Below are 25,275 nucleotides of genomic sequence, written 5' to 3'. Positions count from 1 at the left end.
CCAATGTACACCACACCAGTAGTAGTTGTTTATTGTTTATTGTTTGCGTTGTGTTTGTAATACAAATTCACATTAAACTTGAACAGATATACCAGTAATTCCCAGCTGAAGTTTCACTCTTCGCTAAGTCTTGCTGAGCGCCGCTCGCTGCTCCTTGAAGCGGCTGACCCGCTTCTTGGGCGTGTGCGCGTCAATGAACTTGCCCTTGGGCAGGGGCTCCGGGGCCGTGGGCTCCTCCTTCTCGACCAGATCGTGCATGACCTTTTGATAGGCGCTCATGTCCCGCAGGTCGTCGTCCAAGGTGCGCTCCTTCTTTCGCTGCTTTCGGCCCTTCTTGCCCTTTTTTGCCTGCTGGTTGAAGTTGACACGAGGCTCCATTTCCACAGCTGATTTATTTCGGAGTATGGACTTGGTGGTGGACTCGGAGTCGGTGGATTCACCTCCCTGTGAAGCAATTGGCTTAGAGAACTGGAAATAGAAAAGGGAATTTATATATTCTTTATCATTGATTTAAGTGCGACGATCTTACCTCACTTCTTGGATCCTCGTAGGCTGACCCGCGGGCAGCCTCGCTCATTATGGGCACTTTAACCTCTTCCTCGCCCTCGAAGCCGTTTACATAAATGGGAAACGACGATTGATTCACTTGGGCCAAATCCTTTTCGTATTTCTTATAGAAATCCGCGGGGTTTCCAGGTGTGTCGGCACCACCCTCCTCCTGATCATCACTTTTGTGTGTAGAAGGCAGTGCATCGGAATGTTTGAAACTAATGTGTAAAGTGTTAATCCTTCCGGTTGATGCCTCCAGAATCTGATTGAGCAAATCAAAGTCCTGTACACTCTGATTCTCCTTGACAAACTCGATATTTCTTTGCACCTTTTGCAGGATATCTTCATTAGTTGATTTTGATGGATTTGGCTTCTTTTCGGAGGCGGGTTGGGTAGTCAAGGGCTCATCTAGCTTTATGACATCCCTGGAGTTTTTCCTGGCATTGGGCAGCATTTCAGCTACGGTATCCTCGCGCCGGAACTCCAGCTTTTCATCCGAAAGGGCAAAAGATATGCGACGGGTCTTGGTGCCATTTTCAGGTACTATTTCAGACACAGCTTTAATTTCTGCTTTCGGAAGCTCGTTAGCCACAGTTTCCTCGCTGTCTTCAGGTACTTTATGAGTCTCTTCAACCGTTTCGTCTGGTTCCCCATCTTCCCCGCTGTCCTCCAGTTCCTGCTCGAATATCATGTCCTGAAGATCGTCCTCCAGCACCACCACAACATTCATCAAGTGAATCAGTTCGTCGCTGATAAAGTTGGCCTTTTGTATCCTGCGCATCTTGGCCTTTAGGATATTAAGTTGGTCTCTGAGAAACGCTTGCCGCTCTTCGCTGGGCAGCAGAGAGATTTGCTCTCTTATAGTCTTTACCTCCTCCACTTGGGTCACTTCTTCATCATCATCTTCATTATCATCTTCCCCTTCTGTGGTTTGTTTTTCACCACCAACGCGTTTTTTTGGCAATGGTGTGTCCATTTCACCGGACATTAGTTGACGAACTAGATTATCTGTGCTTTTCAGGCTCTCTTCTGCTTCGGAACTGAGTTCTTCAGTTTCGTTTTGCTCTTGGGCTTCCAGCTTCTCCCAGAGCTGCGATTCCTGATCATCGGTTAGGGTTTGGGGGATGGGCTTCTCTGTGGGTCTCGTGGGTTCTTTCTCCCCGTTCAGCAGGTCTTCGAGCATATCTTCGTTAATATCGTCGGGGTCCAGACCCAGTTCCTCCATCATCTCGCGCTCTTCCAGCTTCTTGAGCACTTCGTTGTCCCCTTTCTGGGGTTCCGCCTGACGTTTCAGGCGCTCCTCTTGCTTCTGTTGACGCACCCGCTCTTTATGCTCCGCCATCCACTTGTTATGTGACTCCTCGTTGAAATCTTCCACAATCTCCACCTGATCGCCACTGGGAACAGCACCCTCCTCGAGCGGGGTCTTGAGTTTGTTTCTGTTAAAACAAACGTAAACATTATACTCTTTCCATTGTTTGTGAACGAATAAACAACTCACTGCCAGAGATCAGCTTCGGTTTCCAGCTGTTTCAGGCTTTCCTCGGCGAGTTTTATGCGATGGCGACATATTTCCTTGGCCTTGTGGGCGGAGCAGGCCGAGAAGTAGCCCTCGTAGTGGCCCACCAGCAGCTCGTTGGTGTGGATCAGCTCGCCGGGCATTAGTGCCTTCTTGCCGATGGGAACCATGATGTCCACGCTCAGTTTCTGGGAGAACAAGTCCAGGTTTCGGATGGTGCTTTCGTTGTCACTCTTGAAGGCCTGCCAGCGCTCTGTATGGTAGGCATTTTTGTCGATCGCCTGTCCCAATGGTTTTTGTCTAATGTTAATATTTAAATGTATTTAAAAACAATAATAATTACCTGCCGCAGAATATCCTCACGCTGCCGGTTCATTGTTATTGTTTGGCATAGAGCTGGCAAAAGATTGATGAAAAGCTAGGTGCTATCGATAGCCTAAGATATCGATATAGTTGTTTCGCATCACTAATAAATGGTTAATATTTAAAATTTAAAATTTAAGATTTAAAACCTTTATAAACAAAGAAGTTTTAAATTTTAAAAGTGTTAAATTCAGTAGGCGGATTTATTAACTTAATAGCAACTAACACAGAAACTTTTTCCGAATTAATACCTTGATTGCGCGCTAAAATAGATATATAAAATTAAAAAGATCAATAGGTTTTTTATATTTTATGTTAATTTTAAGTAATTTATATTCTGGGTATTCCCTTGGCAACTGAATCACCAAAACTATCGACGATGTACTGCGATAGTTAGTCGTTATTTTCAACTGAAAACGGTTGTTTCCATACAAACTACTGAAAATATCAGCTATCTCGAAATATCACCGATATTTTCAGACAACAATCACAATAAATATCCGACATTTTCAGCTAACTATCGCGATATATCGCCGATATTTTCAGTAATTCTGTCATCAAGGGAATACTTTTTAATAATTTTTACTTTAAATTTAGCTATTTATAAAAGAAACTAGGTTAATTATATTTTATCTAAGTAGTAATTTCAGAACTTTTACTGTTATGTTTGAACTCAATTAATACATTTTTGTTTTATTTATTTTAACAAAAATATTTCAAATTATTTTTCAAAATCTGAAAAACAAAATCAAACCAGAACCTGCAATTTCATCATTCAGACCAATCAGAATAGCGCACAAAAATAGCTTTTGCTTTAATCATATTTACCCAACTCTCTGAAATAAACCAATAAACACCAAAAAGCTTTCGTTGGACAAACAATTAGATAACCAGAATGTGGGGGCTCCCCCACCAGGTTGCAAAGTGCTCCATATGTCCGATAATAAATCAGCTCTTTACGATCCCGGGAACAGCCAATTTCCATTCGTAGATAACACCATATGTTGGCGGCACTCCTGATAAGCACACTTCTGGTTTCTGTGAAGCGAATGCAAGACTTGCCAGCCTTAATTACTAATTTATAATTCGATTCATTTGAACTTTATTGGGTTTCCGGCATTTACTACACACACAAGCTCACTCAGTGATTAAAAAGGCTTCCCCGATTTACACCAGGTTGCACTACGACGCACTACTGCCTGGACTAAGTCACAGATTGCTTTTGATTGGGGTGGGGGCGGGAGGCGCTTATACAGTTTAACTTCTACTTCACATTTAGATTTCGACTCGCACGACATGGGTGCGGACATGGTTCTTCGTTGAAACAGTATATACAAAATATACAGGGATAAAGCTATTATAGTGATTTACTTCGCCTTTACTTGCGCTGCGAATTGGAAGCTGAGCTCCCGAGCGCGGGAAAGTTCTTTTTTAGCTCGTGCACTTGCTGATGGCCTTCCAAATCTTGTGCGATGAGAATCTGCTTGCAGACCTTGCAAACCTCCAGGCTGGGCACGGACTTGAGCTGCGATGGCGATAAGCTGTTCAGATGCTGCTTGTGCACTAGATAAAGCTCCTAAATAAAAAACATTCAAGGTTAATTACCGAGATGCATAGCTTTGTATTTTGAAACGCTTACCTGTTGCTTGCTTATGTCGGGCAGCATGGCCAAGAGCTCGGGGAAGAGCTTGTAGAACGAGCTCAGCATGGCGCACTGGCAGTGCTCATAGTACGCCTGACCTGTGCAGGAGCCATCCCGGAATTTGGTCGAGAGCAGGCGAAATTCGTTAAGAGCCTCTGGTGTTTTGAGTATTTCAATAAACTGGTCCACCAATTTCTGAAGCAAGGATAACCAAATATGAGTTATGTTATTGTTTATAATTTTCCTAAATGTATTATTAAAACTCACCTGATTCCTGAAGCCAGTATCTGGTGGATCAGTGTACGTGTAGGGGCTAGGCACAATGTTGTAGGTCTCACCCATCGAGCTGGTGAACGTCAGGTTGTTGGGCAGCTTGGCCACCGAGTTGACAGTCACATTGGACATGAATCCAGGCGGTGGTCTCAGTGGTCCGCCGGAACCCAAGCCAGGTGGATTACGTACCGGCGTCGATGGGGTACCATTGGCAGATGCTTTTTGTTCGTTGTTATTGTTCTTCTCTTTTTGTTTGGCCGCCGCCGGCGCCTTGGGTTGATTTTCCTGGTTGCTCTTTTTATCCTTTGCCTTTTTATCTTTTTTATTGCCCTGCTGTTCGGCCACATTGTTATTGCTCGCCTTGGTTGCCGGCTTGGCAGAGGTCGTGGGCAGGACAGGAGCCGGGGCCACCTTAGCCTTGCGATTTTCCAGCTCACGCTGCTTCTTCTCGGACACCGGCTTGGCCCAGTTCAAGGCAGCAGATCCATTAACAGGCTTCGAGACATTTGCCCTGCCAAAACTAGCACTGGAGCTTGCACTCGGTCCCAGGGTGGGAAACTCTGCGGCGGTAAGTTTGGGAGCACTCTTCTTCAAGGCCTCCTGACGAGCCTTTGCCTCGTTCTCTTCTTGTTGTACCATTTGGAGCTTCTGGAAGGTGGTCGGGTTGGCCACCGACACATAATCATCGACCAGCGTTCGGTGCTTGGCCGAGACATTCGTCATGGGCATTCCTGAGCCGCTGGGCAACATGTCCTCCTCCAGGTTGCGTAGATTCTTCTTGTTTCCCTTGCCCGGCAGGGCAGGGAAGTCCATTTGTGGAGGAGCTGCTTTTTTGGACGAAGCTGCCGAAGCTCCGGCTGCCGGTCGATTGGACACGTGCAGGAGCATTCCATTGCTTGGCGCTGCAGCTCGGACAGCTGAACTGGCTCCACTGGTGGGCTTTTTGAATACAGCAGCCACGGGATGCTGGGACTGGGCGGCTCTGGTAAAGAGACTACTGCCAGTTGGGCCACCGCCCACAACTCCCCCGTTTCCACCACCCAGGGCTGGGAAGTTCTCTTTGGTCCGGGCAAGTCCCGAGGTCCCGCTGAGATTGCGCATCGAGGGCGGCGGTGGTCTCACCAAGGACACGCTCGGAGCAGTGGAGGCACCTCGCAAAGTGGGAAACTGCTCCTCGTTGTCGGCATCTATGCTCACTTGACGCTGGGTGCTTGTCGACGGGAGCTCGTCCAGGTAATCGCTGTGCTCATCGTTCCTGGAATAGTTTTCCCAAGTTCAATTAAGAGTCTTTAGGATGGAATTTCTACTAACTTACCTTGCTCTCATGTTGGCTATGCCCTGTTCCGTCTGACCGCTGCGTCCGCGTGGTCCCAAGGTTATCTCCAGCTGCAGGGTGCGAGTCTGCTTGGCCTGCTGCTTGTTCAGCGACTTGCCGTGCACGTTGGCCACGTGCACTTTGTACGCAATCTCGTTGTGGAAGGCGCCCACAAACTGCACCGTGGCACACTTGCCCTCCTCGCAGAGGAAGTGCTCCTGCCGGAAGTGATCTGCCAAGTCGGCATAATCGTTGTAGAACTCATTGCAGCCGTCAGCGTCGCAGAAGTGGCAGAAGTAATGCTCGCGGCGCAAATGACGGAACAGCTCATCCCTGTCCACATAACGCTTCTTGCAGTACTCGCACAGTGGATGACCGCGATGCGAGCGATTGTCCGGATCGCCCTTGGTGTTGTGCAGCTGCAGCTCCTGCTGTGTGTAGCAGCGGCGCTCGAAGGTGAAGATCTTCAGCGTCTCCACGCAGAGGTCGCAGTAGTGCAGGCTGTGCTCGCTGCGCACATGGTTGCGCAGGCCCTGGAACGTTCGGTACGGCGGCACATCGCACCTAGAGGGTTTCAACGTCGAGGATGAGTCACAATACAAGTAACCTGAGTGTCTGGCGGGTATAATTACTTGGGACAGGGATGGTCGAGGAGCTTGAAGAACTTCTGCTGAATCTCGGCGCTGCAGAAACCGATGCGGTACTTCTTGCTGTAGAAATCGGAGCGGTTGTTGGCCTCCAGTTCGCGGTAGGGCAGCTTCTCCAGCGTAAACAAAACCTGCGGAAAGGCTCCGTATTTATTTTGGCTTCTTGATCGCTAGCCAGTGGACTCACCTTGGACAGGACATGACGACAGATGGGACACTCGTTCTGCTGGCACAGGACGCGCATACGTGTGGAGCACTCGTAGCAGACCGGATGGTCGCAGTCGCCAATGGAGTAGATGTCCACGTTCTTGAAGCACACCACACAGGCGTTATCGTCGTTGCCCACTTGGTAGTCGGTGGTCTCCGGCTTGACCCCGGCACTCTCCGTTGAGCCGGCAGCGGCTCCGGGACGTGGACGGCGATGGTGCGACGACCTGGCACCGGACCTGGTCTTCACGTTCTGCATTCTCTCACTCTCTCTCTCAAGCGCAGCGACGGGAAAGGGGAAAATTACTTGTTGCCAAGGGCGCAGTGAAATCGCTGTGAAAACGGTGTGCAGCCGTGTTCCCCGCAGAATAAACAAAGGGCTTTCGGATACCCGCAACTTCTCGGCCCGCGACGGAGCAGTATTCTGGCAAAATCAAGCAATTAAATGGAATATTTGCAACGCCAACACGTTGTCTTTGGTTTTTTTTCGAACAAAAAGTGTAAGCTGTGTTTCACATATGAGAAAAATACCACGAAAGTGGGCACAAGACAGTGTGGCCAGATGAAATATCCCCCTAAAAAATCCAGTTTACCACCTAAATTTAAAAAATCAGTTAATTTCAAAAATATAAAGAAGAAACGTCTTATTGTTACTTTATAATAATGTTTTTTTTTTTATACATATGCATCGGTTTGGAAACCTCTTCGTTCACAAAAAGTTTCTACATTTGTTTAGTTAGTTCAAAAGTTGTTGCAATTTTTGGATAAATCAATACATACAAGTAGTCTTAATACAAGTTAAAAAAAACCCCTAAACTTTCACTCTACAAATTCTTCCCCCCTAAAATTCCCCCTAGGACACTAAAAAACCCCTAAATCTAGGGGGGAAGACCCCCCGCCACGGAACACTGCCAAAAGATAAGATAAAGCCATGACACGAAAAGTGAGAAACGTGGCTATTCCTGGCCAAATTTCAGGAAAATGTGAATTACAGTGCTGAATAAACGGCTTTTCGAATTTCGAAACAGCGGACAAAACCAAAATCTGTAAAGTTCTTTAAATTTTACCGTTAAAAACTGTGAAATTTGTAATTTAATTTGTCATAAAAGCAATTGTGTAATATGTTCTCACCAAGGTCATTTAATTATACAAAAGTTTTCGTTAAATTATAAATTTAGAAACCATTTTACAAAGGAATTCACACCGAATAAAAGTTTTTAATATCGAAATCGGACGTATAAGCTACTAGATGAGTTAATAAACAAATTTCTGTAGGAAATGCGTACAACCCCTTGTTGGGTTTTGTAATTTGAAACTTCTGCAATAGTAAGGCTCCCTTTTAAATACTTCCCAAACTCATAAAAAACAAACATTTGACTTTTCGAATGCATGTATTTCATGCCCTTGAGTTGCGACTACATGATTGGACTAATTAATCGTTTCAATGGAAGCTTAATATTCCGCTCAATATTCCTTTAGCTGGTTTATGCCTTCGGTGTCCTTGGGGACTTCTTGAAGCGCCTGCCATACTGGTTGTAGCCATAGGGATCCACCAGGTTGTTGGGCCTGCCCCTCAGTTGCTGGGTGATCAGTGCCTGCTGCTGCTGCTCATTCTGCTGATCCTTCTGTTGCTGGTTAAGATTCTGCTGCTGGTTTAGATTCTGCTGCTGCTGCTGGTTAAGGTTTTGCTGCTGTTGCTGCTGCTGCGCTTGCTGAGCCGTGAGATTGCTACCAAATTGCTGTCCCGGCTGGCCATATTGTCCGGCGTACTGTCCGGCCAAATTGCCGGAATGCAACTGGTTGAAAGGCTGATCGGGCTGATATTGCCCGGAGTTCTGTTGCTGCTGGAAGTTACGTTGCTGCTGCTGCTGCTGTTGCTGCAGCGGGTTCAGAGGCTGCTGCCCCTGGCCTGGGATCTGGGGACGAAAGGGAGCGTTGGGCAGCGGAGGCGGCAGTTGGCGGAAGGGCGTCTGATATGGATTCAGATTGGGATTGATGACACCACCGGCCTGTTGATAAGGCTGGGCGCCTAGAAAGTACTGAGGAGTGGCTGGTATTCCGGTGCCTTCTGCGCGGAATCCATTCTCGTCGGCAATGTAACGGACGGTGATGGGAGTGCCTTCCGGCGAGGTGTAAGAATAAGAGCCCTGGATGACCTGGAACAGGATAGGTAACATGGTTTAAAATTAATCCATCCAAATTCAAATTTCTTGGTATCCTCAACAGGTTTCTACTCACCTGTGCCTCTACCCCTTCGCCGTATCCCAAGTTCTTGACATATCCCTGGGCCTGGGCAGTGGTTCCATCGGCGGATGAGTAACCGTAGGAGAAGCTCCCATCCAGATTGAGTTCGTTCTGGTAGGCCGTGATGGGTACATAGTTCTGTTGCTGATACTGATTGTAGCGCGTGTAGGGATTCTGCAGTCCGGCTCCAGTTAATGGCGAAGCCAAAGGATTCCCGAGTGGATTTAAAGGATTCCTCTGTGCCGGAAATAATCCTTGACCCTGCACTGGATTGGGTTGGCGGCGCTGGAATGGATTGGCCTGCTGCAGCGGTGGAACCTGCGGCCGTTGTCCCTGGAAACCAGTTCCCGGCAGCTGAGCCTGACTAATGGATATGGTTATGGATAGCCAGAGGATGAGCCAGCGGATCTGGCGGAATCGCGGGGAGCGGGCCCTAGACATTTAGGCTGTCAGTGGGCGGGTGCCGTGGATCATAAATCTCGGACGGAGCGTACGGAGCTCCCAATTACACGCTCGATAAACCCGACGTTTCACTTTCGCACTGAGTTATGGCTGGGATTCGGATTCGGATTCTGACTGCGGTTGAGTTTGAGATGGCGATGGAGCTGGAGATTAAGATGCCACTGGAAGTTACTGATCGAACGTTGTGGCACGACTGCAACGGCGGCTTCCAGTCGCTGCCGTATTTATGCGATTCTCGATCTCAATCTCGATCTCCGATCCGAGCGGCGGGCCCTAAAGCTCAGCTTTATGGTTAGAACAATCGACCCAGCGACCCGGCCGCTTCCTGTGCCCACTGCTGACCGCATCTCGATGGCCATCTCCCGGGGGCAGTGTAATTTATCTACGTGTTAACAAGTCTCCGCTACTGCTGGGTGGCAGCTTTATTGGTTTTTTATCGGCCATTGACAGAAGGACAAACGAATTTAGTTGGTGGCTATGCTTCTGACTCCAGCTGATTGATATCTTCATGGTGGCCAGCTCTCATCTTCCGCGCACTTGTTTATGAGGCGGCCCCCGTATGCAAATTGTTGGGGTTTTTGCTCCAGCACCTGTCTTCGCAGGTGTCTGTGTGAGTTATGTGTGTGCCCCGCGGAGCCGCGATCCCCATGATCTGGTTGGTGGTCAAGGTGCCAGTCGGACCTGAACTTGGTCTACAAACATCATTTGTCAAATGGGATACAGAGATACTATGCCTATCCCCAGGATAGTCAGTGGGAGCTTGTCAGCCGGAGGTGTTCCATTGTTCCACGCTCCACTGGGGTTATTCATCAGGCGTTCGCTGGGCCTGGGATTGCTCATGTCCAGATCTAGGCGAGATGTGATTTATAACTGCCAACTGGCTGACACATACATTTTCGTTTGTCATCTGCTGCCATTAAAATTCGAACATGTCTTATTCCATGTTCAGTTCATGCTTTAATTGCATATGCTAATTTCCGATGATGATGAGATTTTCCATACCGAAGCAAGGTTAAGAGGCCCAAGTACTATTGCGAATTCATGGTGGTCTCGCTGAATCTTATTTTTTTTTTAGTTTCTATAAAACTAATTACATTTTGTACAGGAAATCGTAATATTTTGTGATGTCAAAAGGGGTTTAATTTATAATTCATTTTCTTTATTTTAAATAAATGATAAACTTGCATGCTTTATTTCTATTAAAAGCCTAAATGTGAGCAAAGCTTTGTGCCTTCATTTTTAGCACTATTCAGCCAAAAAGTAGACTAGTGAAATATTTTAAAATTAAATAACTTCCACATTAGGTGAGCTCAACTTTGCCATGCCCTATAATTTAGTAACAACATTTTCCATCGCTTTTACTTGTAATTTTATTAGAGGTAAAAAATAAATGCAAATGAATACTTCTGAATGAACTATTAAAGCTAAGTCATATGGATAAGGGCTCCAGAGAACATAGTATAAATTACCAAATTACCAAAGGACCTTGTATAATAAATTTAAATTCCTACAAACATAGCTGAAGACAATTGTTTTTTTTTTATGTGAGTTATGTTAAACCAGAATTGAATAAATAAAGAAATAAGAGTGTAAATATTTCATACATACTTTTATGAGAAATTTAAAATTGTTTTACAACCTTTATAAATAAACTGTTAATAAAATATTATCATATATATTTTATTTAGATTATTTTAAACCACAAACATACTTTTAAAATCATCTTTAGTAATTAAAGATTTATTTCAAATAAATACAATTTTTTTCCTTTATCCTTACCAATTCATTAGGCACCATATTTACTTAAGTTTAATAAAATAATAAAAAAAAACAAGAAAGGAAGCTAACTTCGGCACGCCGAAGTTTGTATACCCTTGCAGATTGGTTTTGATGTTTATATTATAGATTTAAATGCTGAAAACACACACAAAACAGAGTTTCATTACATTTTACCTATACTTATTATCTTTACATTTTGACAGTTACAGTTTTACATTCCCAGCTTTACATTTTCTCTACATTTATCGATCGTTTATATGGCAGCTATATGATATAGTTGTCCGATTTTCATAAAATTTATACCAAAATTCTAGAATAATAAAATAAGCTTATATCTAAAAGTAGATAAGAATATGTTGAAAAACAACGAAGTTATACTTTTTTTCCTATTCATTTGCCGATCGTTCCTATGGCAGCTATAAGATATAGTCGTCCGATTTTCATAAAATTTTTACCAAAATTCTGAAATAATATAAAATGGCTATGTCTCAAAAATGATTCATTGAAAAACAGCCAAGTTATAATTTTTTTTCTAAAAATTTATCGAACATTTGTATGGGAGCTATATGATATAGTCGTCCGATCCGGCCCGTTCCGACATATATAGCAGTGAGAGTATATAGAAGACTATATGCAAAGTTTCATTCAGATAGCTTTAAAACTGAGGGACTAGTTTGCGTAGAAACGGACAGACGGACGGACGGACGGACAGACGGACGGACATGGCTAGATCGACTCGGCTGTTGATGCTGATCAAGAATATATATACTTTATAGGGTCGGAAACGTCTCCTTCACTGCGTTGCAAACTTCTGACTGAAATTATAATACCCTGCAAGGGTATAAAAACAAAACAAAAATAAGATATATAGGCTTCCCAGTGACGTTTCAGCCTAATGAGATGCTCAAATGTGAGTGTCAAATATTAATTATAAAATTGCCTGCCCCACATTGGGCAAGAGTCACCGAAGATTGATTTGCCATTTAAATAATTCACGAAACTGGAGGAAATAATAATGGCAATATACAAACAAAGCGCCAAAATGCGGGAAAACAAGCAAGAAGTGCGAATGCGGGGCACACAAAATGGAAATAAAACATAAAAATGGCTTTGCCAAATTTATGCAGAAATGCGACGAGGCACAAACACACAATGTTGCTGCTGCCCGATGAGCAAACCGCATTAAAGACAGGTCGGGTCGGACACTCCTCCCACGCCAGCGACTCCGTCTCCATCTCCCTCTCCGCCTGTGAATCCCCGTCCCTTGATACAGCTCCAAGTTGGACAGCGGCTGCGACGATTATTAATAGACTGCAGCCAGAAAGCTGCACTGCATCGCTGCGATGGCTTGGTTTGACATTTTGTAATTGCAGATTACCATTAGCTGGAAATTATGGTCGCCGGCGCGGCTAATTGATTCACTTTGAGGCGAGTGCGTAGAGCGGCCGCAATGGATATTCATTCTATGCATTCCATTCAATGCCTTCTGGTTCCGGCTGAAGCAGATCGCGGCAAAAGGTCAACGTGTCGCAGCTCTGAATTATGACCTCGCCGGCATTGCGATTGCCACCTTAATGAGTTTCTACTTCTGCGGCAGGCGCGTCAAATGTCACACTTGGAAAAAATCGAAGACTGGTAGGGGATTAGGAGTTTTTAGGGGAATTAATTTTAAGGAACAATTTTTTGGTGGCTTGATTAAAAAATTATTTACAACAAAACGATTGAGAAATAGACTTTAAGTTATGATATTATTTGTAGGTTATTTTTGTTTAATTTTTAAAAAGGCTTTAATATTTATTTATGAGATATTAGTCATAAAATTATGAATGTGTGAAGAGCTTAATACAAAGTAAAAACTAAATAATGGTCTTCATTACAACTTCAAGAAGAACAACTGTAGTTCATGACTTATAAACATTTTATGAGTCTGCCAACTATTAATGGAGTATTTAAACAACAAGAAAACAGATATTTAAATTACAACCAGTAAAGTTTATGGCTCTGTAGGAAAAGTTGCTATTCTTATAGAAATCTAAGGTAGATACACTCAAATAAAGATAATAATTATACAGATTTTAAAACTTATGAAAACGAGAAACCAGATTAATTATTATTCTAAACAACTATGAAGAGGGTTATTTTAAAATTCCAATAAAGTTCATTTAAGGCTCTGTAGTGCCGTCTCTGTCTTAAATATTTTTCCCAGTGCTGATCAGCAGTTGTACTTGCTGCTTCGGGAGGGGATTAGAGCCCAGAGCCGTCTTGGGGAGCCACCGAGAATCAATTTATTAACACGTTGCCCGAGCGAGAGCCCGGCCGTTTTGGCAAGTGGAACTGGAAATTGGAACTGGGCGGGCCAAGGCAAATGCCAAAATGCAACTTCTGCCTCGCAAGTTGCACAGGTTGCAGGTCTCAAGACTCGGCTGCTGCCACTGCCACTGCCGCTGTGATGGCAGAATTGCGAAATTGCTGGAAATTATTATTGAATTCTTTTTGTCTTGCCGTTTTGCCGTCTGTTTGCCATAAATGTTAGCCGCTTCTCAAAGCCCCAGAGGTGCCCACCCACTGAAACAGAATTTTGGAATTTGCATGGCACTCTCGGGGTGGAGGTCTCTGCGCTCTCAGCCGTTACCATTTCTGCACCTTTCGCCTTGCATTTGTCAAATTTCATTAGCTGCTGCACCTCTTGGTGGAGAACCCACGCACCTGGCCGGTGTTTACGATGCTATCTGCATTGTAAACATGACAGACACACTTCTAATGGTTCGATTTGAATTGCAAATCCACAAATCCGACAGATTGGCGGTTCAACAAACTTCGGGCCAGCTACTTTCTACTGACCCCAAAAACGGCATCGGGGATTGCATAACTTTGCCCCAACTGGACCGGCGTCCAGTTCTTCTGCTCTAACGGAGTGCCTATAAAAAGCGCAGAACCTTTTGTGCGCGCTCCCAGTATTAGCATAAATCATGTTCGCATTGGTAAGTAGTAGTCGTCGGCGGCTGGCTCATGAATACGGGAGCGTTAAGTGAGTCTTTTTTCTACTCTCAAACTCCCCAGCTATTGATCTTGACGGGGTGCTGCCACCTGTGGAGCTGGACGGCTGAGAGTGCCGCCATTAGTGGTCCAGTGCCAGTGCCAATCCTCAAATCTGTGGCCGAGCAGCAGAGCGATGGCTCGTACTTCTTCAACTACCAGGCAGCCGATGGCAGTTATCGCGAGGAGGTTGGCATTGTGAGGAGATCCGATTCGAAGGCAGATGCTGATGACGATAATGACGAGCTGGAGGTGTCCGGTATTTATCACTACATCGACGACTATGGACAGACGGTGGAAGTGAGCTACACGGCCGACAAGAATGGCTTTTTGTCCCATGTCAGGCGAATTCCCATAAATAAAGCCATCCATTGAGCCATTAATTTTGATGGGCAAACATTCTTGCAAATGCTAGATGTACAATTACCAAAGCGGAGCCACAATCCAGGCTTAAATCGGACCAGCTTTGGGCCACAAAGGAGCGGCATGAACACAGTGAAAAAATATAATGAAACGGGTTTTGCAAAGGTAGGGGAAAGAGAGGTTATATTAAAGATTTCGGAGATAGATTTTGATTATAGATTTCTATCTTAATTAAATTATAAAGGTAATATTATACTATAAGGTTCTGTAATTTAACTTAAAGGCTAAATTTTCAAGGAGATCTGAGCTTTATTTACTTATGCTGATATAAGACATCATTCTGTACTCTTAAATCACCTTTAATATACCTGGAGTGTATAACAAACTACGTAGTCTATCCTCTGCATTTGAACTATTAATATAAACACAGTTTTGTGACCGAATGAAGCTTAAATTGATTACAGCTGCTAATTTCTTCTCTACAAAAACAAAAACCCGATTTTCCTCTAATATTTGATAAGTATTTTTATCGCTGTGCCTAGGTCCAGCTGAAATTGCTGTCTCATCGCTTAGATATTTAATTTGCGGCAGATTTTCAAAAATTAGTTAAGCTGTCAAAGTTATAGATCGCGGCGGCAACACCAGAGATTGCCCTTTTGCCTGGAGAGCAGACAAGCCAAATGTCGTTGTCGATTTGTATTTATCAGGCTGTTGAAATTTATAGCAAAAATAACACGATCGTTTATAACTATATAGCCCCGGAACTACCGATGATTGAATTAATGGCGATGCAATGTAAATGAAATTGATGATGCGCCCCATCGAGATTCTGAATCGAGCCATTTGTCAGATATATATCTGTACATAGAGATGGGAGCTGTGGATGTGTAGATGGAGATACACCCCATAGCAGATCATAATATAAATTGCATCAAAGCTGGCATTTTACACGATTCTGGGATTGGTATCTCGGGCAAGGTGTGAGGTGCGACTGATTAATCGCGACACCTGGCGAGTGGGAGAGCCGAGTGCGCGAGTTATGCAGCCCCACCGAGAGCCCGTTAATGGTAGCGCCGATCGGTGTCATCAATCTGACTGACTCAGTTATAGATAGAAGCTATGTCCCGCCAGCATAGTGACACATTTTTGGATCAGACTCTGACGGCTGACCCACCGGAGGCCTTGACATTTAGCTTCGCCGTATTTTGAAGTTTGCGGACGTAGCGTCCACATAAAACGGGATGCAAACATGTTTAGCATGTTTAAGCGAAAGACCCGAAAGAGCTGGAGCTGGATGCTATCGAAATTTGTTAGCAGGAGTGCGCGACTATAAAAGCCAACCGGCCGATCCACATTCAGTTCACACGCGCTTTAACTCTCGCTTTCTACGCTGCCCTCCCAAAAAACTCCCGCAGAAATGTACAAGTTCGTAAGTGGATCAAAAAAGGATCAAAAACGCATTTTGGTCTAGTTATCCAACCGGAAAATAAAGATATTTAAAAAGTGTTAAATAAAAACATAAAAAGCTTGACCTTAAAAACATTTGTAGTAAAAGTGAAAAAGTATATATAATCTCAAGAAACTTTATCCAATCTCCGGCAGCTTCCCCTTTTCGTTCTGGCCGTGCTGGTCATCTCTAGTCATGCTCTACCCGTGGATAGCGAATCCTCGGTAGAGCCGGAGACTACCAAGGACAACGAGGGATCCTTTGACACCGTCTACGAGAGCAGAGTTGAACCCAAGCAGCGTGTTCTACCCAGGGAGCCCAACCAAAGCGAATCCACACCAGTGGCCATCGTGAAATCAGAGACCAACAAGCACAACGATGGATCCTACGACTCCGTCTACGAGAGCGCAGATGGAACCGTGCGGCAAGAGGACGCCGCTATAGTTGATGCGGGCACCGATGAAGAGGCCCTGGAGGTGAAAGGATCCTACAAGTACATCAATGATCTGGGTGAGACTGTGGAGGTCTTCTACACGGCGGGAAAGAACGGATTTGTGCCATATGGCTCCATCATCAATCCGGAGATCACAGCTGTGGCCGAGGCAGCCAAGGATCTGCCAAAGGCGGAAAAGTTCGAGAAGGTCGAAAAGTTCCAAAAGGTGGAAAAGTTCGCTAAGGTTGAAAAGTTCGAGAAGGTTGAGCAGGCGGAGGAGGCTTGAAGAGATCTCGTAGAATTAGACTTTGTAAATAGGATTGTTCAAAAGAGCCAGCGCGTTGTAACTAGATAAACAGAAATAAAAAATAAAAGATAAAAGATGTTACAAAGCGTTTTTTATATTATTGTTTAAGTTATTTCTTATTTGCATAAATCATTCTTTGTTTATTTAGCCGAAGATGGCTTAAGTACAGTGAGGAAAATTGAAGCTAAAAAATTGAATTTAAAAACGAAAATAATGAAGTTTAAGTATTTATAAAATTATATAAAAGAGAGAGAATATTTGACACCTTATAATAATTATATTCAAGTTTCTAGAACTTTAAACTATAATTTTTCCAGTGCACAAGAGGGAAATACCCTCCCCAAAAGACCTTGAAAAGCATAACCAAACTTGGCACAGTATCACAGTCTGGGATGCCGTATGATTAAGCACACGTTTGGCCACTTTGGTGGCAGGTACAGTGATACCTGCTGCCCCGGGGGCTAAGCTACCGATGATACAGACCCCCGCTTCAATACATCATTACACACGCCTAAACACCGTCCATTAGCCATTGATCGCAGACATATGTATGAAATAAAGATCTAACGAAGACGAAAGCATTAGAATCAAATTGGCCATTTAATGGGACATAAATCATTTCGGGAATTTGCATAATGAATAGGAAAGGTTTCATTCAAAATCCATAGGCACCGATCACATTAAACTCCACGAGATTAAGGACCCCCAGAAAGAAGAGGTAGTAGGCAACCAGGAAAAAGCCACAAGCCCTTCGCATCTGGAAATTTGTGGTGAGGCTGCAGAGCAGAGAGATAAGCAGGGCCACCTCCAAGAAGATGCACACCGTCTCCCCGAAACTTTCCTCAGACAGCTGGAAGGAGAATCATTGCCAGAAAATTCGCAACGCAAAATTAAATAATCAGCTTTACTTACCATTATTTTGTTGGGAGTGTTTGCAAATGCCTCCCGAGTAATTGGCATGGCTATAAAGACACAGGCAGCTGCAGGTAAGTTTAGAGGAGATGCCACATTTTTACAGTGAAATTTGTAAAATAGTTACCCAATACAGGCGACGAAAAGGTGGCCGTGTAGGCCATTTTAGAGAATCCTTGTTTGGCCAGCATGATATTGGTTACCAGATCGTTGCTGCATATGGCCCAGGAAATAACCGTAGCCATGGCGAACTGAGGGCTCAAAGACAAAATCGTGGCCAAAGCGAAAAACATGGCATTCACCTCGGAAAGCAGGCCGAAGATCACCGTGATCACGGCTATGAGACTCAAAGCGGATGTAAACTGTTGGGAAGAGTGTAGAATATTGATCGTAGGATGAAGTGGTTACCTCCCAGTTGTACTTACCTTAAAGAATCTAGGCGTGGTATCCGTGCGGGTCACAAAGAACACGATCACAGTCACGACAACCATAAACATCAACGCGTAGGCGTAATAGGGAATCCCCAGTAATTCAGCTTGCAAAACTGCAAAGGCAATCAAGTCAGATGGATCGTTCTAGGATGAACATACTCAATCTCACAAAATATGAAGACCACGTAGGTCGGGACGATTAGCAATTGCAGGCAGAAGAGGAGCTTCGACCAGTTGTACAGAGGCTTCTCCACATCCACCACGGGGATTAGCAGGCGGATAATAATATCGATGGGCAGCTGAAACAACAGGAAGATCTTCAGCAACACTGTTCCGTGTCGAAAGCGATCCTTGTCGAATACGAAGATGGAGTGCCAGAACTGCCGGAATAAGTGGCGATTGCGTCCTCCATGGCGCTTGGTCCTATCGAGCTCATGCCGATTTATCTGCAGATCCGATTTGAGGTCATTCAGCTGCTCATCTGCGCTAAGGTTACCCCGTCTTCGTTCAAGTTCTAGTGGGTAACACAATCTGCTGATCAAATCTGAGACTCTAGGGAGATTTCAAGATATACCCACTTCGAATGCGGGCTGTCAGCAAGTTCTGCTCGATGATGACCACCGCGATGTAACCAATGAGTATGAAGTTGCTGGGCAGAGCCAACTCCCAGCCGATCCCCTCCGGACGCTTGAAAATGAAGTCCATGTAGGCTACGTTCAAAAAAAGAAAGCCAAAGTCACGCAGATAGTAGTAGGGGTCTATTTCGAACGGGTTTGTCAGCATCACTAATCCGCCGACGAACGTTTGCAGGAAGATGGCCTGCGACATACAGGACAGAAAGGCGTATTTGCCGGCGACCAGACGGGCTGCAATGGACATGAATAGGTCCGGAGATCCATTGGCAACGGTCAAAAGCGTGACTCCCGCCGCGTTCTGGCTAAGACGACATCCATCCGCTATTACCTTCAAACAAGGACAAAAGCTAGCGGGCGACACGCTCTACTGATACCCAATAATATTTATGAAGCTTTTTCTAATAGACTCACTAGTTTAGTACGGCGAACTGCATCATCCAAAAGACATAGGTGAGCACAAGGATCATGGCCAGCACACTCCAGAAGGCATTGAATTTGTTTCGTTCGTCCACGTAGCAGTAGTGCCACCGCATGTAGTTCACTAAATATATGTTTGACAGGCAATCGTTGTTGTTGGTGACAAATTCGCAGCGTTTTGACTGCAGCATCGAGTGCACGTCTTCGCACAATTCAGGCATTTTTATTATATTTTTAAGTCAGAATTTTAAGTTAATAGAAGTTGTTTACGATGACTGCAAAGGCAAGACCTGCTTGCGAGTGGGGCGGCTTTAACTCTGAAATGCACTCGGATAAATAATAACACGTAGAACTTGTCGGGGTTTTACGCGACGTGCGTCGGGATGTTTATTTAGTCGTAGGTAAATTGGTACTGAATACAAAGTCGAAACTAAAGCTAGGGAGAGCGGATTAGAAGCTCTAGGGACTGGAAGTCCGGAGGAAGAGGGAGAGAAAAGGAGAGCGTTCGGGATCACACTGCCTCCCGAAATTAAACGCCTTTCTGGCGTGAACATTCTCCCCCCCCCTTGCGAGGATACGCAGCAAAAGTAACAGGAAGGATTAGCTCTGGAAAACGTAGGATAACGCTGAGCACTCGTTGGTATGGAGAAGAGTGTGGTGATCCTGTCCACACGACTGGCATCGGTCGCTACTTCGACAGGATCCTCCGGAATGGTGGTGGGCCAGGCAGTTGACGCAGTACTTCCTGTCGATGACTGTCTGGAGCCGTTTCTTCGCATCAAGCCGGAGAAAACGGTGACACTTCCGAAGAGGATGGTTCCCTTGGCAGACTCGGCATTGGTAGGATAAAATACCTCGGGAACGTCTGCTCTTGCTATCGTCGTATGGAACCCAGTAATTGGAGGAATCGGCAGAAGTGGTCACTCGTGTGGAGAACGAGGAAATCCTTTGGATGGGTGCAGGAATTTGTGGTGCGTTATCACGAGGATTCGGAACACTGGATGAAGTGTTGCTTGGATGCAACAATGTGTGATGCCGACCGTGACAAGTCAGACAGTTGTGGGCGCTTGTACAATTACGGAGTGGATGACCGCTTGCAAAGCAATTTAAGCACAACTGCTTTTTCTCAATGTATGAAGTACGATCTTCTATCGTCATTTGGAGGAAGCGTGGACATTTACGCACTGGATGGTTCTCTGCAGAACACAAATCGCATCTTTTGGATAAGTGAACAATCCGCGTACTAAAGGATTGTAGTACTCGTGGCGACTGGTTGGAGATTGTCGGTTTAGACGAACGGAGGCATATCGTAGGAGGCTGGAGAGAATCGATGGTTTCCAGAGTTCTATGGCGCTCAGTAAGGAAAGAATCGAGTTCTAGCCACGACGGAATATCGGTTTTATTTGTTAAGGATTGCTCCCATAAGGAAAGCGTCAGCTTTGGAAGCTTCGTGGAGCACAAATAAACCAGGAGGCAGTCCCAATTATCCGTAGGAAGGCCGGACAGAGTTAGGGATGTGAGGCAATTTTGAATTGTATTTTGCAGCTCCTTCAAGGCTGCCGAGGACTCACGTTCAATGGACTGAATGTTCAGTAATTTCTTCAGTTGGCTGTTCACCAACGCGCGTTTATTTTCGAAACGCTCAGTTAGGTTTCCCCATGCTGAGCGGAAACCGTCATTGGTGAGTGGCGAATTGGAAACTATGGAATGAGCTTCACCACTAGTCTTGGCATTTAAATAGAACAACTTTTCTACAGGGGTCAGCGTAGGATTGTCGATATAGACCGCTGTGAAAAGGTCCCGGAAAGTCGGCCAGCGAAGATAATCGCCCGAGAAAACTTCCGTTTCGCACGGAGGAAGCCGACAGCCAGACGGAAAGGAATTTTGGGGCGCAGGAGGTTGGACTGGAGACGATTTGGAGGAGATCGTATCGATCTGTTCCATGAGCTGGGCGGCACACCGTTCGTAAATAAAATAGGAGTAGTCGTATTTTGCCTTAAGAGTAGGCAAGGTGTCCTCCGCGCCCTCTACCCCAACTGAAATCAGCTCTGAACAATCTTCGTACTCTTTCTCGACCTTATCCCATAGCGCTCGGACTTGGTCGAGATGGATTTGGCAAGAGTATTTGGATGGAGTGGGCGCTGCTGGATTGCAGACTCGGGACTCGAAGTGACTTAGACGGTCACAGATCAAAGTAAATTTGTCTAAAATTGAAGGAGCCATTCTGGATATTTCTTTATAATTTTTACTATAAATAGGTATTAAAATTTATGTGTCGAAGTTTGATTGGGAATTTAGGAACCAATCGGACTCGTAATAATTATTTTTTAAATAATTATTATATATAATTATTTGTGGAAAATTGTATTTTTCTCGTATGGAATTTAAATCGAGAATATTTGAATTAAATACGGAATTACGAAAATACGGTCACACTAGTGCGGATACGGAAGCGCACTTGGATTTCTAACTTAATTCGTTAGTTGGAATTTTAATATAAAATAATTTACAAATTATTTTATTGATCTGGACTTATGTGATTGACCGGTGTTGTATTTTGGAACCAATACGTGTGTATGTCTATTTGTGCACTTGTCGTATGCAAGTGCAAAATAGCGGAGATAAGGAGAGGCGGAAAAAATTGCCAAATATTGGAGCGTCGACTTGCAGACGATTATGTATGTATGTACATATGTAACTGCAGCTCAGGATAGAGCAAGGGAGCAAATAAACAAATATATGTACGAATTAAATCACTTTATAATTTTAGTAGCTGCGGACAGTTATTGTTGTAAATTTGTAAATATACATAAGTTTCGGAGTGAAGTGGACTGTATTTGTAGTATGTATGTAATGTGAATAAATGCTAGCGGGAACACAGTAAACGAGAAGGAATGAAGAATAATTCGTAATTGGAAAGTTTTACTGTGGCTTAGGCATTTATTTAAACAAACACTTTATGAATTTTGGAACCCGTAGATCTTGTATAGAAATTATTTGGATATAATTTCTCGATTTGGGGAAATGTTGACAGCGATTGTAGTTTTGTGGAGTGGACTGTATTGAATATGTATGTAAATGTAAATAAATGCTAGCGGGAACACAGTTAACGAAGAGGAATCGAGAACTATTGGAATTAAATTCTCACTGTGGCTATTGCATTTATTTATTTATTTAAACACACACTTTTGGATTTCGGCACAGAAACACAAATGTAGAAAATTTGGAAACCGAATTATTTTGAATTTGGAATTGGAAATTATGCTGCCGTGTGTCGGATTAATCGGACTTGGATTTAGACAATAATCATACAGAGAAGTTAAGACGAATTGAGTTTCGCAAAACCTAACTGTATGACCGGCAGCAAAAATGTAATGGACTTATCTGGTGCGGTGTTAAAGCCACCGGAGCTGCTGGTGGATGAAATCCGGCTCTGATGGACCAAATGTTGGAGGGGGGCGGATTTAACTCTGAAATGCACTCGGATAAATAATAACACGTAGAACTTGTCGGGGTTTTACGCGACGTGCGTCGGGATGTTTATTTAGTCGTAGGTAAATTGGTACTGAATACAAAGTCGAAACTAAAGCTAGGGAGAGCGGATTAGAAGCTCTAGGGACTGGAAGTCCGGAGGAAGAGGGAGAGAAAAGGAGAGCGTTCGGGATCACACTGCCTCCCGAAATTAAACGCCTTTCTGGCGTGAACACAATACAATAAGTATTTTCCGAGCGTCTAGAAAGAATTTAAGCTAATAAAAAACAGGTTTAAAATCAAAGAATCCTTTAAAGCTTAAATATATATTAATTTAAGAGATTTCCTGGAGTATTAGCTTCGAGCTACTGTTCACATATTTGGTTAGTTTCTACGACCGACTAAGAAAATATATCTTGCAGAAGCTTCATATTTTTATTAGAATATTTAAATACCGAATATACATGTCTATAAAGAATATAGCCAAAAAATTCCTTAGGAACTTTATGTGTTCTAAAAAAAGATGTTCAATAAAAGAGTTGGGTGAGAACAAAGCCGGGGTATACTCGCTTAATAGGTTGTTTACGAAATCGTTGGAAGGCGTTACTCATCGGTATAATTAATTCTTCCAACTCTCCACCACTTGATTCTCTTTCTCTCTATTATAATAATAATCGTTAATCTTTTGAAAACCTCACTAATAAAGTTCTAAGCCAAGAACGTCGTCATTGCATGAGATTTTTGCTTAAATTAGCACTAACCAAAGCGAAATTTATGACGAGTATTGATATGCAGAGCGCTGAGGCAGCGCATTTCACATGCAGCTGCTGTCGTCCCATTTAAATAGCTTATATATATCTTGGAAATAGGTTTTCGTTTCGTTTTATTTTCTAGCAAAGTTAAATTAGATCGCACTCGGGTTTAATCGTAAATTAAAAATACTTGGGTAAGCTAGAGTCTAGGGCAGTCTAGGCAGTCTTGGTCTCCACCTCCTTAGCGACGACGGGGGCGGCCTTGACCTCCGCCTCGGGCACGGACTCGACAACGACCTGGACGGGCACCACCTGAGACTCGGCGGGCAGGGGCTCGGCCTTGGCCACTATGACGGATTCCTTGGCCACAACAGCATCCTTCTCCACGGCAACGACGGCCTCCTTCTTCTCCACGGCGGCGACCTCCTTCTCCACATCCTGGGAACGGGATCGGCGGGACTTGTACTTCTGCTCCTCCTCCTCGGAAACCTTGGGCAAATCAGCGGCAGCCTTGGCCAGCGCAGTGATCTCAGCGGGAATGATGGTGCCGACGGGCACGAATCCGTTCTTGCCGGCGGTGTAGTTAACCACCACAGTGTTGCCATCGGCATCGACGTAGCTGTACATGCCAGAGACCTCCAAGGCCTCGTCCTCTGTGCCGGCATTCTCGATCACGCCCTGCTCCGAGCGCATGGACTTGTCGCCACCCTCGTAGGAGAAATGGAAGGAGCCATCCGGCTGCTTGTCCGTCTCGAATTTCAGCAGCGGCACAATCTCACGCTTCTCCGTGGTGCTGCTCACCTGGCCAATGCTGGCGGACAGGGCGCCGGTGGCCAGGGCCAGCAGACAGATGGCAATCTTGAACATCTTAAGTGGTACTTTGAGGTAGTTTTTTGGGGAGAGAGTGCGAGATGCTTTCTTGGCGGGAACCGACCGACGACTTGGCTTACTACATCTTCAGGCCATCTTTATATACCGGCATTTAATGTGCGCAGCAGCCGCGAATTAGCATCTTCCAGTCCATTACGCCACCGCCAAAAAATACAAAAAAATAAAACCAAACAGAAAACAAAACAAAAAGCAGCAAAGAAATTCTATGGAAGCGAACAGAATGTGAGTTAATAAAACACTCACAGATTGGCTACGAGATTTGCATATTTATGATTCAGCGCCAAGACCAAGATATCGGAAGAGAGGTCAACCGATCGAAATAAAGCCCCATGATGATGATGATTCCTTGTAATGAGAGCGATTGACACAGGTCTTGAGCTGAGATTCATGTTCCAAAAATCGCAGAAAATCCCGAACAGGTTGATAGCGTCATAAACTTGTTTCGAGTCGCCTTCCATCAGCTGGAATGTCCGAATACCCGGGCCAGCAGTTGATTGATTGCCAATGTTTAGGGAACTGCACAGCCATTAGCATACAGTACGCCCCACACACGCTATACAGCACAAAGGGGCATAAATTAAGATACAGATACACAGTTACAGTTACAGGTTAAGATACAGATACAGATACAGATGATGTGCACTTAAAACGAGCCCAGATCGGATCGATCGCACGCGATCCATCAGTCATCAGTCATCATCACACGGGAAACACTCGAACACGAACCGCCACCGCGATGATGTGTGATGAAAATACATTGAGTACTCCGTGGTACAACTGGGAGTGAGTAAGCCAATCTCGGTGGGCCGCAAATTGTATGTCAAATGTGAAAAATGCACTAAACCAGGCCGGCGAGCCGGCTCGGCGAGGCTCTTCCTCTGGGCCCAAAAACAGCAATTCGAAAAGCAGCGCGAAGGCCAAAGCAAAACGCGGGCAACCGCGAAATTGGCCAAGTAACTTGGCCAACGAAAAGGAAAACCAACTTCGAAGCCGACGCCAAGTGTTGGCTTAAATCTCGGGCGATGTTCATCATGTTCGTGATCATCTCTCAGAGCGTCGGTGGCGGCGGCAGTGCTTTTGTTGGATTTTACCAGCAGTTATTGCCGTAATTTTTATGAATTGCAACTGACATTTCCTACACGCTGGAAAAGTTTAAAGTTTAAGTCTGGAATGGGAGCTG

The 25,275-nt window shown here is 44.6% G+C and overlaps 7 protein-coding genes across 7 annotated transcripts; 2 read left to right on the top strand and 5 right to left on the bottom strand.

The window, feature by feature from the left end:
• Positions 1–26: 26 nt before the first annotated feature.
• On the bottom strand, positions 27–2,468 carry uri (unconventional prefoldin RPB5 interactor). Its single transcript, XM_017172170.2, has 4 exons — positions 2,412–2,468; positions 2,051–2,349; positions 530–1,988; positions 27–468 (listed from the first exon to the last, which is right to left on the bottom strand). Exons 1-4 carry the CDS (start codon positions 2,442–2,444, stop codon positions 124–126), a joined length of 2,136 nt encoding a protein of 711 aa, XP_017027659.1. The 5' UTR covers positions 2,445–2,468; the 3' UTR covers positions 27–123.
• A 1,048-nt stretch (positions 2,469–3,516) lies between these two features.
• LOC108078373 (E3 ubiquitin-protein ligase ZNF598) lies at positions 3,517–7,780 on the bottom strand. Its single transcript, XM_017172201.2, has 7 exons — positions 7,647–7,780; positions 6,496–6,939; positions 6,294–6,439; positions 5,662–6,225; positions 4,341–5,601; positions 4,071–4,268; positions 3,517–4,007 (listed from the first exon to the last, which is right to left on the bottom strand). The coding sequence occupies exons 1-7, from the start codon at positions 7,653–7,655 to the stop codon at positions 3,810–3,812; spliced, it is 2,820 nt and encodes a 939-aa protein (XP_017027690.2). The 5' UTR covers positions 7,656–7,780; the 3' UTR covers positions 3,517–3,809.
• Positions 7,781–7,910: 130 nt separating this feature from the next.
• Cpr47Ee (Cuticular protein 47Ee) lies at positions 7,911–10,104 on the bottom strand. Its single transcript, XM_017171627.3, has 2 exons — positions 8,754–10,104; positions 7,911–8,671 (listed from the first exon to the last, which is right to left on the bottom strand). Exons 1-2 carry the CDS (start codon positions 9,198–9,200, stop codon positions 8,000–8,002), a joined length of 1,119 nt encoding a protein of 372 aa, XP_017027116.1. The 5' UTR covers positions 9,201–10,104; the 3' UTR covers positions 7,911–7,999.
• Positions 10,105–13,967: 3,863 nt separating this feature from the next.
• On the top strand, positions 13,968–14,496 carry Cpr47Ed (Cuticular protein 47Ed). Its single transcript, XM_017171465.2, has 2 exons — positions 13,968–13,981; positions 14,061–14,496. The coding sequence occupies exons 1-2, from the start codon at positions 13,970–13,972 to the stop codon at positions 14,409–14,411; spliced, it is 363 nt and encodes a 120-aa protein (XP_017026954.1). The 5' UTR covers positions 13,968–13,969; the 3' UTR covers positions 14,412–14,496.
• Positions 14,497–15,816: 1,320 nt separating this feature from the next.
• Cpr47Ec (Cuticular protein 47Ec) lies at positions 15,817–16,611 on the top strand. Its single transcript, XM_017171466.2, has 2 exons — positions 15,817–15,828; positions 16,002–16,611. The coding sequence occupies exons 1-2, from the start codon at positions 15,817–15,819 to the stop codon at positions 16,563–16,565; spliced, it is 576 nt and encodes a 191-aa protein (XP_017026955.1). The 3' UTR covers positions 16,566–16,611.
• A 570-nt stretch (positions 16,612–17,181) lies between these two features.
• On the bottom strand, positions 17,182–19,280 carry LOC108078047 (mitochondrial sodium/calcium exchanger protein). Its single transcript, XM_017171610.3, has 7 exons — positions 18,976–19,280; positions 18,508–18,911; positions 18,099–18,443; positions 17,924–18,042; positions 17,626–17,860; positions 17,499–17,566; positions 17,182–17,436 (listed from the first exon to the last, which is right to left on the bottom strand). Exons 1-7 carry the CDS (start codon positions 19,200–19,202, stop codon positions 17,242–17,244), a joined length of 1,593 nt encoding a protein of 530 aa, XP_017027099.1. The 5' UTR covers positions 19,203–19,280; the 3' UTR covers positions 17,182–17,241.
• A 4,089-nt stretch (positions 19,281–23,369) lies between these two features.
• Cpr47Eb (Cuticular protein 47Eb) lies at positions 23,370–24,120 on the bottom strand. Its single transcript, XM_017171635.2, has one exon. The coding sequence runs from the start codon at positions 24,069–24,071 to the stop codon at positions 23,421–23,423; it is 651 nt and encodes a 216-aa protein (XP_017027124.1). The 5' UTR covers positions 24,072–24,120; the 3' UTR covers positions 23,370–23,420.
• Between the last annotated feature and the right edge of the window lie 1,155 nt (positions 24,121–25,275).

The sequence above is a fragment of the Drosophila kikkawai genome, chromosome 2R (genome assembly GCF_030179895.1).
Source record: "Drosophila kikkawai strain 14028-0561.14 chromosome 2R, DkikHiC1v2, whole genome shotgun sequence".
Lineage (NCBI taxonomy): Eukaryota > Metazoa > Arthropoda > Insecta > Diptera > Drosophilidae > Drosophila > Drosophila kikkawai.
The sequence above is the reverse complement of the archived record's forward strand: the minus strand, read 5'-3'. Positions and strand labels throughout refer to the sequence as shown.

Excerpts from the sequence above, each read along its gene's own strand:
- LOC108078047 (XM_017171610.3), bottom strand. The coding sequence starts at position 19,202 with ATGCCTGAATTGTGCGAAGACGTGCACTCGATGCTGCAGTCAAAACGC. Across the intron at positions 18,444-18,507 it reads GCTGACAGCCCGCATTCGAA|AACTTGAACGAAGACGGGGT; the intron begins GTGGGTATATCT and ends GTTACCCACTAG. Across the intron at positions 17,437-17,498 it reads ACACTCCCAACAAAATAATG|CTGTCTGAGGAAAGTTTCGG; the intron begins GTAAGTAAAGCT and ends TTCTCCTTCCAG.
- Cpr47Eb (XM_017171635.2), bottom strand. The coding sequence starts at position 24,071 with ATGTTCAAGATTGCCATCTGTCTGCTGGCCCTGGCCACCGGCGCCCTG.
- uri (XM_017172170.2), bottom strand. The coding sequence starts at position 2,444 with ATGAACCGGCAGCGTGAGGATATTCTGCGGCAG. Across the intron at positions 2,350-2,411 it reads GTGAGGATATTCTGCGGCAG|GCGATCGACAAAAATGCCTA; the intron begins GTAATTATTATT and ends CCATTGGGACAG. Across the intron at positions 469-529 it reads ACGAGGATCCAAGAAGTGAG|TTCTCTAAGCCAATTGCTTC; the intron begins GTAAGATCGTCG and ends TTCTATTTCCAG.
- Cpr47Ee (XM_017171627.3), bottom strand. The coding sequence starts at position 9,200 with ATGTCTAGGGCCCGCTCCCCGCGATTCCGCCAGATCCGCTGGCTCATC. Across the intron at positions 8,672-8,753 it reads GCGAAGGGGTAGAGGCACAG|GTCATCCAGGGCTCTTATTC; the intron begins GTGAGTAGAAAC and ends ATCCTGTTCCAG.
- LOC108078373 (XM_017172201.2), bottom strand. Across the intron at positions 4,269-4,340 it reads ATACTGGCTTCAGGAATCAG|AAATTGGTGGACCAGTTTAT; the intron begins GTGAGTTTTAAT and ends TCCTTGCTTCAG. Across the intron at positions 4,008-4,070 it reads CCGACATAAGCAAGCAACAG|GAGCTTTATCTAGTGCACAA; the intron begins GTAAGCGTTTCA and ends TTTTTTATTTAG.